Raw genomic sequence first — 12,724 nt, 5'->3', positions numbered from 1 at the left:
TTAATATATATTTTAAAATTTTTTAAATGAAACTCCACTCGAAATCGATTAAAATTATATATGCGTATTCGCTGTAAACTAGCCGCCCACAGCTAACCCGAGCTCAGGGTCTTTGAAATTTCGAGCAACGTGTACGGCGGGTCGGAAAATAGACCCTGCTTGAGAGAAAACCACAGACAATGCCCTCACTTGGACTGCAAATCGCTTTACTTTTGTAAGTGACGAAAGGACCCTTGAAATGCTGTTTCCTTATTCTCCCTTGGAAGGTTGGATAGTGATTACTGTACCAAACAGGGGTGATGTTGGCATTAAGTGAAAATTCGGGTTTTATTTAAGCCTTCTTCGAAGGTTTTATGGACGACAAAGAAGAAGAGGCGTTTCGAACGCGCCGGGAGCGAGATTTTACCTGCGAGTTTCCTGACGGATAACGGCTAGAAGCCGCTGCCTCGCCGGAAGGCAGTTCAGCTCACCTGGATCTCAGGAATACCACTTTGCTTTCTCCAGCTTGTGAGGTGCTTCTGGCTTTCCTTTCCCACTTTTGAAGAAAAAGACGGTTTTTTTCTTTTCATTTTTTTACCGATCTCTGTTTTTTTTTCCTGCTGTTGCGGCCGTCGATATTGAACTGGAAGTGCAGAAATTGTTTATGTGCTTTTTGTCTTGGTTGATCTGAAGTTCTTCCTGTTTATTGAATTTCTGTACATCAAACTCATTTTTTTCTGTAAAATTTGAGCCAGGATTCAGGTAATTCGTAGGTTGTGAGTTCTGTTTCGTCAAGTGATCGGGAGAGGTTCTAGTGAGTAAGATCGAGGCCTTGAGGGATTCAGAGATGGGTTCCGAGCTGATTTACAGACGCCATGAGAACCAGCCGATGTCTGACAGCTACTCGCCCAAACCCCCGAAACCATGGCTGGCCGTTTCGCGCCCCGTCCGGTACTTGCTCCGGGAGCAGCGACTCCTCTTCGTCCTCGTCGGAATGGCCATCGCGACCCTCGTGTTTACCTTGGCGCCCAGCGCCCCCGGTTCCGCGAGCAAAACTCGCCCAGTGACGACCGATTTCACGGCCCTGGAGTCTCTGAGTCATCGAGTGGCGTACGAATCTCTGCCGAGTTACAGCTTCAATCCGGGTGGGAAGATCCCCTTGGGGTTGAAGCGGAAAGGTTTGAGAATCGTGGTAACCGGCGGGGCCGGTTTCGTCGGAAGCCACTTGGTGGATAGGCTGATCAAGCGCGGCGACAGTGTGATCGTGGTGGATAATTTCTTCACAGGGAGGAAGGAGAATGTGATGCACCATTTTGGGAATCCGAGGTTTGAGCTTATCAGGCACGATGTGGTGGAGCCACTACTATTGGAGGTGGATCAGATCTACCATCTCGCTTGCCCGGCATCGCCCGTGCATTACAAGTTCAATCCCGTCAAGACAATTATATCCTTTTTCTTCTGAAATATTCATCTGGCTTGGTTAATTTGATCGATTCTCCGTATAATATGTCCATCTTTTTGGAATTTCGTTTTGCGTTTTTCATTCAGGGCATTTCTGCATGATAGTCTTAAATCTTCAATTTTGTTTTTTATTCCGTCCCTCTGGGCCTCTGGCCCTGGAGTTTAGCGTCATCTTCAGAAGATCATTCTATATTTTTGAAAGATTGTAGTTAGTTTACGTTTCGTGGCATACAATGTCAGACTGTTTCCGGCATTGACTGTTTCATGTCCATTCTTTTTCATCCAGGTCAGGGAGAAGTGGGCAAGCTGAATTCAAACCACTCCATTGTTTTTATGGAATTCTGTCATTACGATTCATTTTCTTTTCTTTTTCTTCTTCTGTTGGGCGTATGACAGAGAACTGGATTATCATATACATAATCGCATGAATTTTTTTGTATCCTTGACTCGGTGTGTCGTGTGGCACAAGACCAATGTGGTAGGAACGCTCAACATGCTTGGGCTGGCAAAGCGAGTTGGAGCCAGGTTTCTGCTGACGAGCACCAGTGAAGTTTACGGGGATCCCCTCCAGCACCCTCAGGTGGAAACTTACTGGGGCAACGTTAACCCAATCGGTCAGTATCTCCTCTTACCTCATTTCCATTTTCAGAGTTAAGCAGGGAGAGGCCATGGAAATGTTTATAGTTTTATACTAGGTCTGGGAGAAGTTAAATTTTTTTTTTTAAAAAGCAGCCGATCGGAAAAATTAATAGGGAAAGTCTGTCCCCGTATTAGCTGGAGTGATTTGTTCGCAATTGCCATTGTTCTGCTCTGCATCGATGATAAAGAGGACTGGGAAAGAGGAAGTAGTCCCCCACCCTCCCGTTTTCATTATTTTTTTCAATGAAAGTAACGGAAGCACGAAACGTGGCACAGACGCACACTGTCAGTCCTTTGCCCACGTTTTGACATGTTACCCCTCGCGAATCTGGAGTTCCGTAGACTTTTCCACCATCTTACCAAGACCATTATTATTATTGGTGCTCTTGAGAATTGAGATTCCTCTCTTGCGCAAAGAATGCAAAAACAATCTACCGATATACGCCCACCTGTGTTCTCGTGTACCTTGAGACGACAGTAGTTAACCTGGGTGTACCAGGCTAGATGTGTCTGGCATTATATCTGACGTGACTTTCTTGGATTTTCTTTGTTTGGTGCGCTATGGTTTGGTCATGGGTGGGTGGGAGTAGGTGTTCGAAGTTGCTACGATGAGGGGAAACGGACGGCCGAGACTTTAACCATGGATTACCATAGAGGAGCTGGAGTGGAGGTGTGCCATTGTCTGCTTTTGAATTGCTTTATTATGCTCCTTTGACCATTATCACTTTTGATTAAAAAGGAAGAGGTGTGTATGTGTGAAAGAATCTGAGTTTGTTGATTATAATATGACAGGTAAGGATCGCGAGGATCTTTAACACTTATGGCCCTCGTATGTGCATCGACGACGGACGTGTTGTTAGCAACTTCGTCGCCCAGGTCTGTGTTTCTCCGAATAAAGCTTTTGGTTTACCCTTGTGGTGGTCTGGTAGTCGTCTTTCTTGGTAATAACGTGGTTTTGACTCTATTACAGGCTTTGAGAAAGGAGCCATTGACGGTCTACGGTGATGGCAAACAGACCAGGAGTTTCCAGTACGTTTCCGATTTGGTAAAACTCGACCCCTTGCTTCTTTCAGCGTTTCCTAACACAAATCATGATGGACGACTGAGCATTTTCTGCAAACGCAGGTGGAGGGACTCATGCGATTAATGGAAGGCGAACACGTGGGTCCCTTCAATCTGGGCAACCCTGGTGAATTCACCATGCTCGAGCTTGCCAAGGTAAGGACTTTTAGAAATTACGTTAGTTACGCTTGTACCTTCCTTCGTCTGAACCACGGTCACGTCTGTTGGTCGTCATGTCGCACTCAAGAGGAAGACTTCTGCACGTCGTCCCTGCTTTTTGATATTTTCACTAAGGACGAACGAACAAATTTTCTCCTCGCCGCTGAATTTTGATGAGGGCCCAAGGTTGGGTCCGTTCAGTGAAGCATGAAAAACGATCTGTGATATCGTATTGAACGCTTGAAAGTTGAAACCCTGTCGTTGTCGGGTTGGTGCTCCGACATAGTAACGTGATCCGATTTGATTTGGGAGGATCCACATGCGGATCTTTCAGACTAGATGTGGGGTCGTAGTGATAGCGAAGAAGACGAGAACAGCAAAATTAGCCTTATTGACTGATGTTGGCTGTTGACTGTGGAATTGAACGGGGGTGATTGCGATTTGCAGGTTGTGCAGGAGACGATCGACCCGAATGCCCGCATCGAGTTTCGACCCAACACGGAGGACGACCCACACAAGAGGAAGCCGGACATCTCTAAAGCGAAGGAGCAACTGGGATGGGAACCCAAAGTGCCTCTCCGCCAGGGTCTGCCTCTCATGGTGAAAGACTTCCGGACTCGCGTCTTCGGTGACCAGAAGGAAGCCAATGCTGCCATCTCGTCGTAAGCGACAGTCACTGCGATAGGAGTCAGAAGGATGGGAGAAACGGGTAAACAGATAAAGAGTGTCGAAGAGAGAAGCAAAGGGTGCCCCGGCTCTCCCTCCACAGCATAATAGCAGCAGGGCAACATTAGTTTTACGTCTACCTTACATTACATTACATGATTTTGCCTCTCGAGTTCCCTATTTGTTTTTGTTTCTCTCCCTTTTTCCTCCATGCTCTCTTTCATATTTCATTGCTTGTAATTTCCTCATCTCTGCCCTTCTATTAGGTTTAAGCTGCTTTGCCTTTTATCATCGTTCTCGTAATATAACATTAGAGAGACAGTTTTAGAACACGGAATGCTGTAGCTTCCCCTTCTTGACAGCAATGAGAAAGCGCAACATAGAATAAGGGAAGAGAGGAAGTGGTACTGCCCTACCCTTTGTCTGTCACCTTCCTTACATGACATCTATCTTCCTATGGAAAGGAGTCTTATTCACCTTCACCAATTGTTTGGAATGAACCAGCCCCAAAACTAAAACATAGATTATTACCTAGATTAGTCACAATACTAAACCATGGAAGAGCCCCGTTGATTGCTAAAATGCTTCTCATATATCACTTCTGTTGATTTTTAGGGTCTAAACGTAAGCACAAGAGATTTCAAGGAAAAAAGAGAAGAGATGAACTCTAAGCTCATGGGAAAGGAGAGAATAAACTAAGGGGGAGAAAGATGAGGGAAAAAGAGAGGTATAAGGATGAATTTGAGCTTAGAAGAAGAGATTTGAATGTTTTATCCCATGTCTTGAAATTATATTTATAGTTTCTATTGTACCTGGGTCTTCAATTTTACTGATTCACCCAGCCTAGCTAGGTCCATGGTTTATCTTTGCCAAGCGGTCCAGATATCCAGTCTTACTTGTTCACTCACACCATGTCTGGCTGCCACCTCCGGCAGTGGCCAACTTGTTCACTCACGCCAAAGCGTTGCTTGTAAAATACATAAAAAAATTTACCCTATGAATGGGTTCGGGTTTCGCTCGCCGCTCTGCCTTCTCTTGCCACCAAATTCTTCATCAAGGCAGGCGTCAGCATACATTAGAGCTGCGCTCACCCATGTCTCTACATTTTCCATCTGTATCTCAAACGTCTTCTTCTCTAGCTTTCTCAGCTCACCCAGGGAACAATGCAGCTCATCGACAACTTCTTGGAAGCACTCGACACAGTCTCGGAGAGCCAACTTTGCCCTTCTCTTGTATCATCCATTCCTTCTTATCAGTCTTGAGAGGTACCGTTAACGCTTTTGGCCTGGGTGACAGAAACCGAATCCCTGACCCATATGTGTAACATTTAATAAAACTCTTTGTAATCACCGTGAATTGATGGTGAGAGTTTACATTGAATTTATATAGAAAATTTATAAAGGTAATCGGTTTCTGCCTCTGATTTTGGTAATGGAAGCCTGGTCTTCGGGCTTCTGTTATGGCAGGATATCCTTCGCACCCCCGTAAGATGAACATTGGATTGAAACAGACGTGAAGCTTGGAGTGAAAAAATTCAAAAAAAGGACGTGGAATACTTTTGGTTAAAATGTTGATAACCTGCAGGTGAGATGATAAATATTGCATGTGAAATTCGTCAGCAACAACGAGTTTTCGAAGGAAATAATAATCTAATTCAACATGTTTGGCTCATTTATGAGAACCTGGATTGGAGAACATGAAGATTGCATTTTTGTTGTCACATAAAAGAAGAGGTCACTGTGGAATAGGAATATGTAAATCGCAAAGGAGATACGTAAACCAAAGAAGTTCAACTGAAGTGTGCGCAATAGCACAATATTCAGATTCACAGCTGGAACGTGATACCATCAGTTACTTTTTAGCACTCCAGGAAATTAAATAGTTTCCAATATACATGGAGTAACAAAAGGTAGAGGGATGAGTGTCAGGACAACCTACCTAATCAGCATTAGAGTAAGCAATTAGAGCACTAGGAGTGCTTAGGTAAGCTATGTTTATAGGTTAATTTATATTTATTATATGCTTATGTACGTTGTTATATGTATTTGTTGGCCACAAGGACTGGTCGGTAAGAGGATAATCTTTGAATATTCGGAAGCATAGCGTGAAAAAAGGAAGAGATTTCGCTGTACTTAGTGCTAACCAACGCAGTAGAGGTTCTGTTGAGGGGGGCATTTACCGTTTGCGAGCCGGGATTTTCTTGGTTCAATCACAGCTGCAAGCCCAATTCTTGTTTTCGCTTCGAAGTGGGCAATCCAATCCTCATATCGTAGCATTTGGTGAAGCATAAGCCAACAAGGAAAGGAGAGCAGGTCTGATCTGTTGCAGCCTAAAGTAAAATCGGGTTTATTCAGTACACACCGGAGAAGCCTCAATTATCAGGCTGTAAGATGTAATCGCAGTGAAGCATTGATGGTTTACAGTGTTCTCACAACATTTTAAACAACAGACGTAAGACTAATTTAATGGCAATAGACTGTAGATCACTTGGCAGAAGAGCGTCCTCTTGGTTTAGAATTGGTAAAGACTCCATCCTTTTTCAAGCTTCTCGAGAGAGAACAGTCCTCTCCCCAGCCAACAAAAGAACAGGCACCATCCAGGGAAGTTGCTCCAGACATGCAGTCACCGAGTCAAACTCCAGCCCGTGAAGCTACTCCATGGCACTTGGCAGTGCTTCTGCTCCCCCTAAACACAAATCGAAAGAAGCCTCAGAATTTCCCTTTTCACCGAGGATTCAATGCTACATAAGCCTCGACGCATCGTCTCAAGCAAAAGAATGGAACGACTGTAACTGGAAATGCGAAAGGCCGCCACTCTTGTTGCAGACATTGAACCACTGTGTTCTCTCCTTGAAAACAAACATCTCTTGGAATACTTCTGGGGGTGATGCTCGTCTTATAAAGCAGTGGACAGTGGTATACTTTTAATGCGTTTTTAATTATTTGCAGAAGGTTTCTCCTCGCTCCCAGACGAATGTGGAAGGAATGAACCAATCGATATTATGGTCTGCATGTGTCCTTATCTGTCGGGCGGATTGCTTAGCCAAAACCACCTGTCCTATATCTCTCTTGTAAAAATTGCCAAAAAGAAATGGATCTTGGTCAACTCTTCATAAGATAATTGAATTACTAAACTACCCCGTCATTGTAAGTTAAGGTTGGGGCTGAAAGAGTCAGTTTTGTCAAACATCGAAAAATTCAAAACGGTTCAACGTAGGCCTTCCCTAAGATTGCCAAGTGCGTTAGATTAGCCACTAAGTCTATAGGTAAGCCCAATGGTTGCAATGCTTCTATTGCATTAATGTTTTTCATAAAAAATTTTATGGTCTGGATGGCCGAGTAGTCCTAAGGCATCAGACTCAAGTTCTGGTCTTCGTGAGAGGGCGTGGGTTCAAATCCCACTTCTGACAGAATCGTTTGTTAATAGTAGTTAATTTATTTCAGAAAATTTGTATTTACTTAATTTTAATTACAACATTTTCATAAAATATTAATAATTTTTTAATAATTTAAAACCTAGTATTTTTTTATTAAATAAATAAATATAAAAGTTTGGAACCATATACAAGAAGAGGATAAATGATAAAATAAATAGATAAATAAAAATTAAATAATAATAAAGTAAATAGGTAAATAAAAATTAAATAATAATAAAATAAATAGGTAAATAAAAATTAAATAATAATAAAATAAATAGGTAAATAAAAATTAAATAATAATAAAATAAATAGGTAAATTATTAAAATGGTAAAATATTAGTTATATACAAGTAAGTTTTTTAACTAAAGATTCCTTAAATGGAGAGATTTTTTTAGATATATATGAATAGTATTAAATAATGATCGAGACAGTTCGCCTTGATCAACGACCATGATCAAGCTGAAAATATGGGACCGCCACAAAAGACACGATTTGATCAGTCAAATCTTAGGGCGGATCATAATGAATGACCAAGATATTAGCCATAAAAAAGGAGTCACAAGTACTGATCGACAGTCAGGATCCTCAGATGGCAATGGGTAAGTTCAGGTTGGGTTCGACATAAACATGTAATAAGCCCGTATCTACCACGCACATAATTACTAATACGATTAAAAATATAAATAAAATAATTTTTACTCTTTTGATCGATTAAACAAGAGCTTATGGGGTCCTTATGTCAAACTCAAACTCAAACTCTGCCCATTTATTTATCGGGTCAAGTGAGTAAACCCACACCCAACGAGTTTGCTTTTCTCAAAACCCCCTATTTCTTTCGCTAGAATTACATAAACAATTTTATGTAAATCGCGATACAAAACTTCGCATCATTTATGCAAGTTCATCCAAAACTTTTTAATCCACATTATATACTAATGCCCGAGAATAAAATGGAATTATGTCTTGCAAACAAGTATTATTGCACGTTCCTTTAAAATGCTCCCAATTTGAACAAAATATTCTCGAACTATTAATATTAACAGGAAAACACAGGTATGTATGTCTCATGGCCAGTCCAGAGAGGTCAAGGCAACAACGTTACTCCCCAAGGCGATGGAATATGAGACCGCCAAAGGACGGAGGGCATGCTTAATTTGCAAGTCCATCGAAAACGACCAAAGGCTTATTTATTGACGTTCACTACAGAATCTACAAACATAATTTGTTTGCTCCAGGTACAGTAAGCCGTCAACAGTTGAATTCAACCCATTCGAGAGAGCAGGTCACCAACAATTTAAGCATATAGAAATAAATTTTGTTTCATTCAAGTACAAACAGAACTGTAGATCGCAAAACCATTTTTTGCTTGGTAAAACTATTGAAAAGTGAAAAAGAGATTGGTAGTTTGGAGAAATGAAAAAAGAAAAAGAAACAAGATATGAATGCTTAGCTAACAATGCACTCAGCAAATCTAGATGAACAAACACATGCTCTCAACCAGATCAAAGGGGGCAAATAAGAGATGTATGTCCCATGGCCAGTCCCAAAAGGTAAAGGCAGCAATGCTGCTCCACAAGGCGATAGAATATGGGACCTCCTCATGACGGAGGAAATGCCTGATGAGGCAATACATCAACGTCAAAAGGCTTCTTCTGTGACAATTACTATGGAATATACAAACACAATTTGTTTGCTCCAAAGGCAGTAAACTGTCAAAAATTTATATATGACATGGTAGAATGTAATTACAAACATTCATTTTATATGTGACTATGTGCAGCTAGTGCAATAGAGTAAGGACTTGGCAATACAGTTTTTGCAGATTGGCAACACCAGGTAAAAGTAGAGATCACCAACCCCTCACCATTAACCCAAGACATTGAAAAATACCATATCTGAACACCAGCTGCCATCACACTGTTTCAGTGACCAACACCATTTGAAATCAAGCGAACAGCTACAAGAATGTGGCAGATGCAAACTATCATCAATTTTTTTAGTAAAAAGATATATCCAGAACATAGTAGCAGAAAGAACACAACTTTCTTCATAATAGAACATTTCTTTGCATACAAATTCCTGGGAAAGTGTATCATAACCTTCCAAAGACAGATAAGAAACCTGTCTACTACCTTAAAAGTCTGTTGGAACACATCAGCATCAATTTGCTCTACCAAGTACATGAAGAAATCTGCAACGATAAAAAAAATACCACCGTCAATCACACAATAGACCAACTAATACTAAAATCACTGAAAAAGATTTATTCTGAGAAAAAAACTAGCAAGAATCACCAGGTTAATGAACACAACATAATCCAAAAGAAAACAAATAAATACAAGACTTTAACAAGCAAAACAGCTAGAAACTACAAGGTCATGAAACTTCAAATTGTAGTGTGTCAAAAAGATTTCGCAAGGCCTACAATCCTCAAACAGGATGTTCATTGTACTTTCTCATCAAAGGTCAACGGCCCAATAATACTTCAAAGTGTTCGCTACAAAACCTATATTTAATAATTATAGAAATATTAAATAACAGAACACATTGAATTTATTTTTAAAAAAGAGATGACTGATGCCACAACCAGTTCTAGGAGGTAAATAAAACAACCCGGCTCCAAAAAGAAGTGAAATTTGAGGTTGCCCTTCAGTGCAGAAGCTCATAAGAAAAAGAAAAAGGATGACCAACACAAAAAGGGATTTGTTCAAGCGCATCATATGAACAAAAAACATGCTTTGTTCAACAAGTCATAATTTTTTTAAACTTCACAGTCACATCACCAACATTAATAGACTACACAAGAATTAGAACACAGAAATGCACGTCTCATGGCCAGTCCCAAGAGGTAAATGCAGCAATGCTGCTCCCCAAGGCAATGGAATATGAGACAGCCTTACAATGGAGGAAAATGCCAAAAGAGCAAAACCATCAAACATCCATGGGCCTTTGTTTATGACATCTACAAAGGAATCTACAAACATAATTTGTTTGCTCCATGTGCAGAAGATGGTCAAAAGTAGATATAACCTACTCAAAAAAATGTCTAACTAATATAAATAAAGGAAATATTAATGGCCAGCAAATCATTGACAAAATCATTTTGTGCAAGATAGGACACACACTCAGAAAAACACAAAAAAAAGAATAAATATGTTAACAAACCTCAAGGCATTACAACTTTTTTCATTTATTGATCTTTCTTCAATTGATATTGTCAAGCAAAAAAAAGTAATTTTCTTAATTTATTGGACAAGATTAGTTACAAGCAAAAGGCTTGTCATATTGATCTCAAGAAACAGGTAATACAGAAGAAATTTACTAAATGGAGAAGCTAGCAGCTATCAGCAAAAAGATTATGCATGGTTGTCTAAATGCAAAAGCATGAGTTCAGAGGCCTCAGAATTGCAGAATGTCAGCAAGGCAACAAGCCATTCAGTCCCGAAAGATGGTGTTTTTTGTATGGCGTGTCATCATAGGCCAATAACCCAACAAACAAATACAAAAAAATTTACGATTAACAAATTATTTAACTAATAAAGAGAAGTATTTGAATGTAATTTACAATGGAAAAAAGACACTTGACTGTACAGTGCTACTCCTAATGACGATGGTATTTGAGGTCGCCCTTAACTAGAGGAACTCCCATCAATGAAAACCATCAACATAAATAGGGCCCCTTTTTGAAACTGCTGACACAAATAAAAAAACACAGATTGTTCAACGAGGTAGACAGTATTGAACGTCACATGACACTAATTACATAAGCTGTTTGTGTATATATGAATAGAGTAAAAAAACTGCCATTCTCGAGTGCTGTGGCTTATCATGGATTATGATAAGGGATATATATACAAGTAAAAACAGCGAAAACACAAAAATTTATGTCTCATGGCCAGTCCCAAGAGGTAAAGGCAGCACCGCTGCTCCCCAAGGCAATGGAATATGAGACCACCTTATTACCCCATGAGGCAAAACCATCAACATCAAAAAAGTCATTTTATGAGGTTTAAAATGGAATATACAAACACAATATGTTTGCTCCAAAAAAAGTAAACCGTCAAAACATTACCACAGCACATATCAGAATGTTACTGCACCAAACATAATAAGATACATCCAATGCACAAATTGAAGAACTCTATTCTACTCAAGGCAGGAATTGGTTGATTATCAAGAAACTGAACTATTTCACTGAAAGTTTGCAAATATGTTTCATACTCAACAAAGTCCAATATTCCTCTTTTTTGGAAAATGGAGCTCGGCAAGGGCTGATCAAAACAACGAGATATTCACAATCAAACACTTCATTGGAAAGAGGATAGGTACTACGATTTGCAGACTTCTTTAGCTGACAGTCAAAACACTCGATATATTTCGTTAATTCGAAATCCGCACGAGATTTTTCAGGTTCATCTAATTAAAAAGAACTATCATACTCTGAATGATGTTAATCACCTCTTGATTTCGTACTTGTACTTGTGCCTGCACAAATTACCATAAATTCGTTTGAACCGCATCTGGTGCTCTTCTGGTTGAGATAGGAAGAGACTGTCAGGGAACTGTATAGACAAGGGAGGACGGAAACTGTTTGTCAACTTTCATCTCCGATAGCACGCTTGGTAACGTTCCAATCCCAACCAATGCGACCATGATAGAACTTGTAAACGCTCCGCCAAGCACACCTTCATGTCTACGTACTTGGCCATTCACCATCATGTTTACGCTCTCCCCGATACAGCACGTCCGCAGACAGGGGATCCCGGAGTCCGCCGCTCCACAGCATCTTCGTTACCTTACGATGGTCCCGCTCAGTGAAATGAAAAAGAACAGAATTTATAAGGGTTTCTCTCTGCCCTTCAACCCCAGTTGAGGGGGATAGCAGATTAGGGTTTCTCTTCGCCTTGGAACCCCCACAGTTGTCTTCTTTTAATTCTTGCCAACATCTGCGGCTGAGATTTCTTCTAATGCATAAAGCAGCACAGCTGGGATCCCTTTAGGGATGCCAACGCTTAATTTGACACAGGTGAGTTAGGTCGACCGAGTTGGATCAGCTCTCCCCCCAGTCCCCACCCAGCCAGTCTAACCCCACCGAACCATCCCCTTTAAAAATAGGGGGCGCTAGAGGAAGGGCTTGAACCTTCGACCTTGTGGTTAACAGCCACACGCTCTAACCAACTGAGCTACTCCAGCTCCTTGATAATGTTAACGGCAATAAAATAAATTATTTTTTAAAAAAGAAGGGTCTGCTCATTTTGATTCTGGATCCCTCTACCGCATTATACTACATGTTACAAAATTAGCAAGAAAATTAGAAAGGCCTAAAATCGAAACTGGTT

At 40.7% G+C, this 12,724-nt stretch overlaps 1 protein-coding gene, 1 long non-coding RNA gene and 3 other non-coding genes across 6 annotated transcripts; 2 read left to right on the top strand and 3 right to left on the bottom strand.

Annotated features, from left to right (window-relative positions):
• Positions 1-361: 361 nt before the first annotated feature.
• LOC137955280 (UDP-glucuronic acid decarboxylase 2-like) lies at positions 362-4,298 on the top strand. 2 transcript variants are annotated; one of them, XM_068802149.1, is made up of 8 exons: positions 362-512; positions 742-1,424; positions 1,908-2,054; positions 2,670-2,749; positions 2,872-2,955; positions 3,050-3,124; positions 3,205-3,297; positions 3,748-4,298. In XM_068802149.1, the coding sequence occupies exons 2-8, from the start codon at positions 827-829 to the stop codon at positions 3,964-3,966; spliced, it is 1,296 nt and encodes a 431-aa protein (XP_068658250.1). In that variant the 5' UTR covers positions 362-512; positions 742-826; the 3' UTR covers positions 3,967-4,298. The 2 variants fall into 2 exon arrangements, with proteins under 2 accessions (XP_068658250.1, XP_068658249.1); XM_068802148.1 differs by having other exon boundaries at positions 735-1,424.
• Positions 4,299-7,290: 2,992 nt separating this feature from the next.
• Positions 7,291-7,375, top strand: TRNAL-CAA (transfer RNA leucine (anticodon CAA)). The gene has a single exon. It is a non-coding gene; the product is annotated as a tRNA-Leu (tRNA).
• A 1,650-nt stretch (positions 7,376-9,025) lies between these two features.
• Positions 9,026-12,291, bottom strand: LOC137957064 (uncharacterized). Its single transcript, XR_011113311.1, has 2 exons — positions 11,844-12,291; positions 9,026-9,576 (listed from the first exon to the last, which is right to left on the bottom strand). It is a non-coding gene; the product is annotated as an uncharacterized lncRNA (long non-coding RNA).
• On the bottom strand, positions 10,780-10,868 carry LOC137957408 (small nucleolar RNA SNORD96 family). Its single transcript, XR_011113375.1, has one exon. It is a non-coding gene; the product is annotated as a small nucleolar RNA SNORD96 family (small nucleolar RNA).
• Positions 12,292-12,504: 213 nt separating the features above from the next.
• On the bottom strand, positions 12,505-12,578 carry TRNAN-GUU (transfer RNA asparagine (anticodon GUU)). The gene has a single exon. It is a non-coding gene; the product is annotated as a tRNA-Asn (tRNA).
• Between the last annotated feature and the right edge of the window lie 146 nt (positions 12,579-12,724).

This window comes from Aristolochia californica, unplaced genomic scaffold (genome assembly GCF_029961685.1).
Source record: "Aristolochia californica isolate CCGP_79_NKW_82.1479 unplaced genomic scaffold, dmAriCali1.0.hap1 SCAF_2, whole genome shotgun sequence".
In the NCBI taxonomy this organism is placed as follows: Eukaryota; Viridiplantae; Streptophyta; class Magnoliopsida; order Piperales; family Aristolochiaceae; genus Aristolochia; species Aristolochia californica.
Note: the sequence above shows the minus strand (reverse complement) of the source record. Positions and strands in the feature narration are given on the sequence as shown.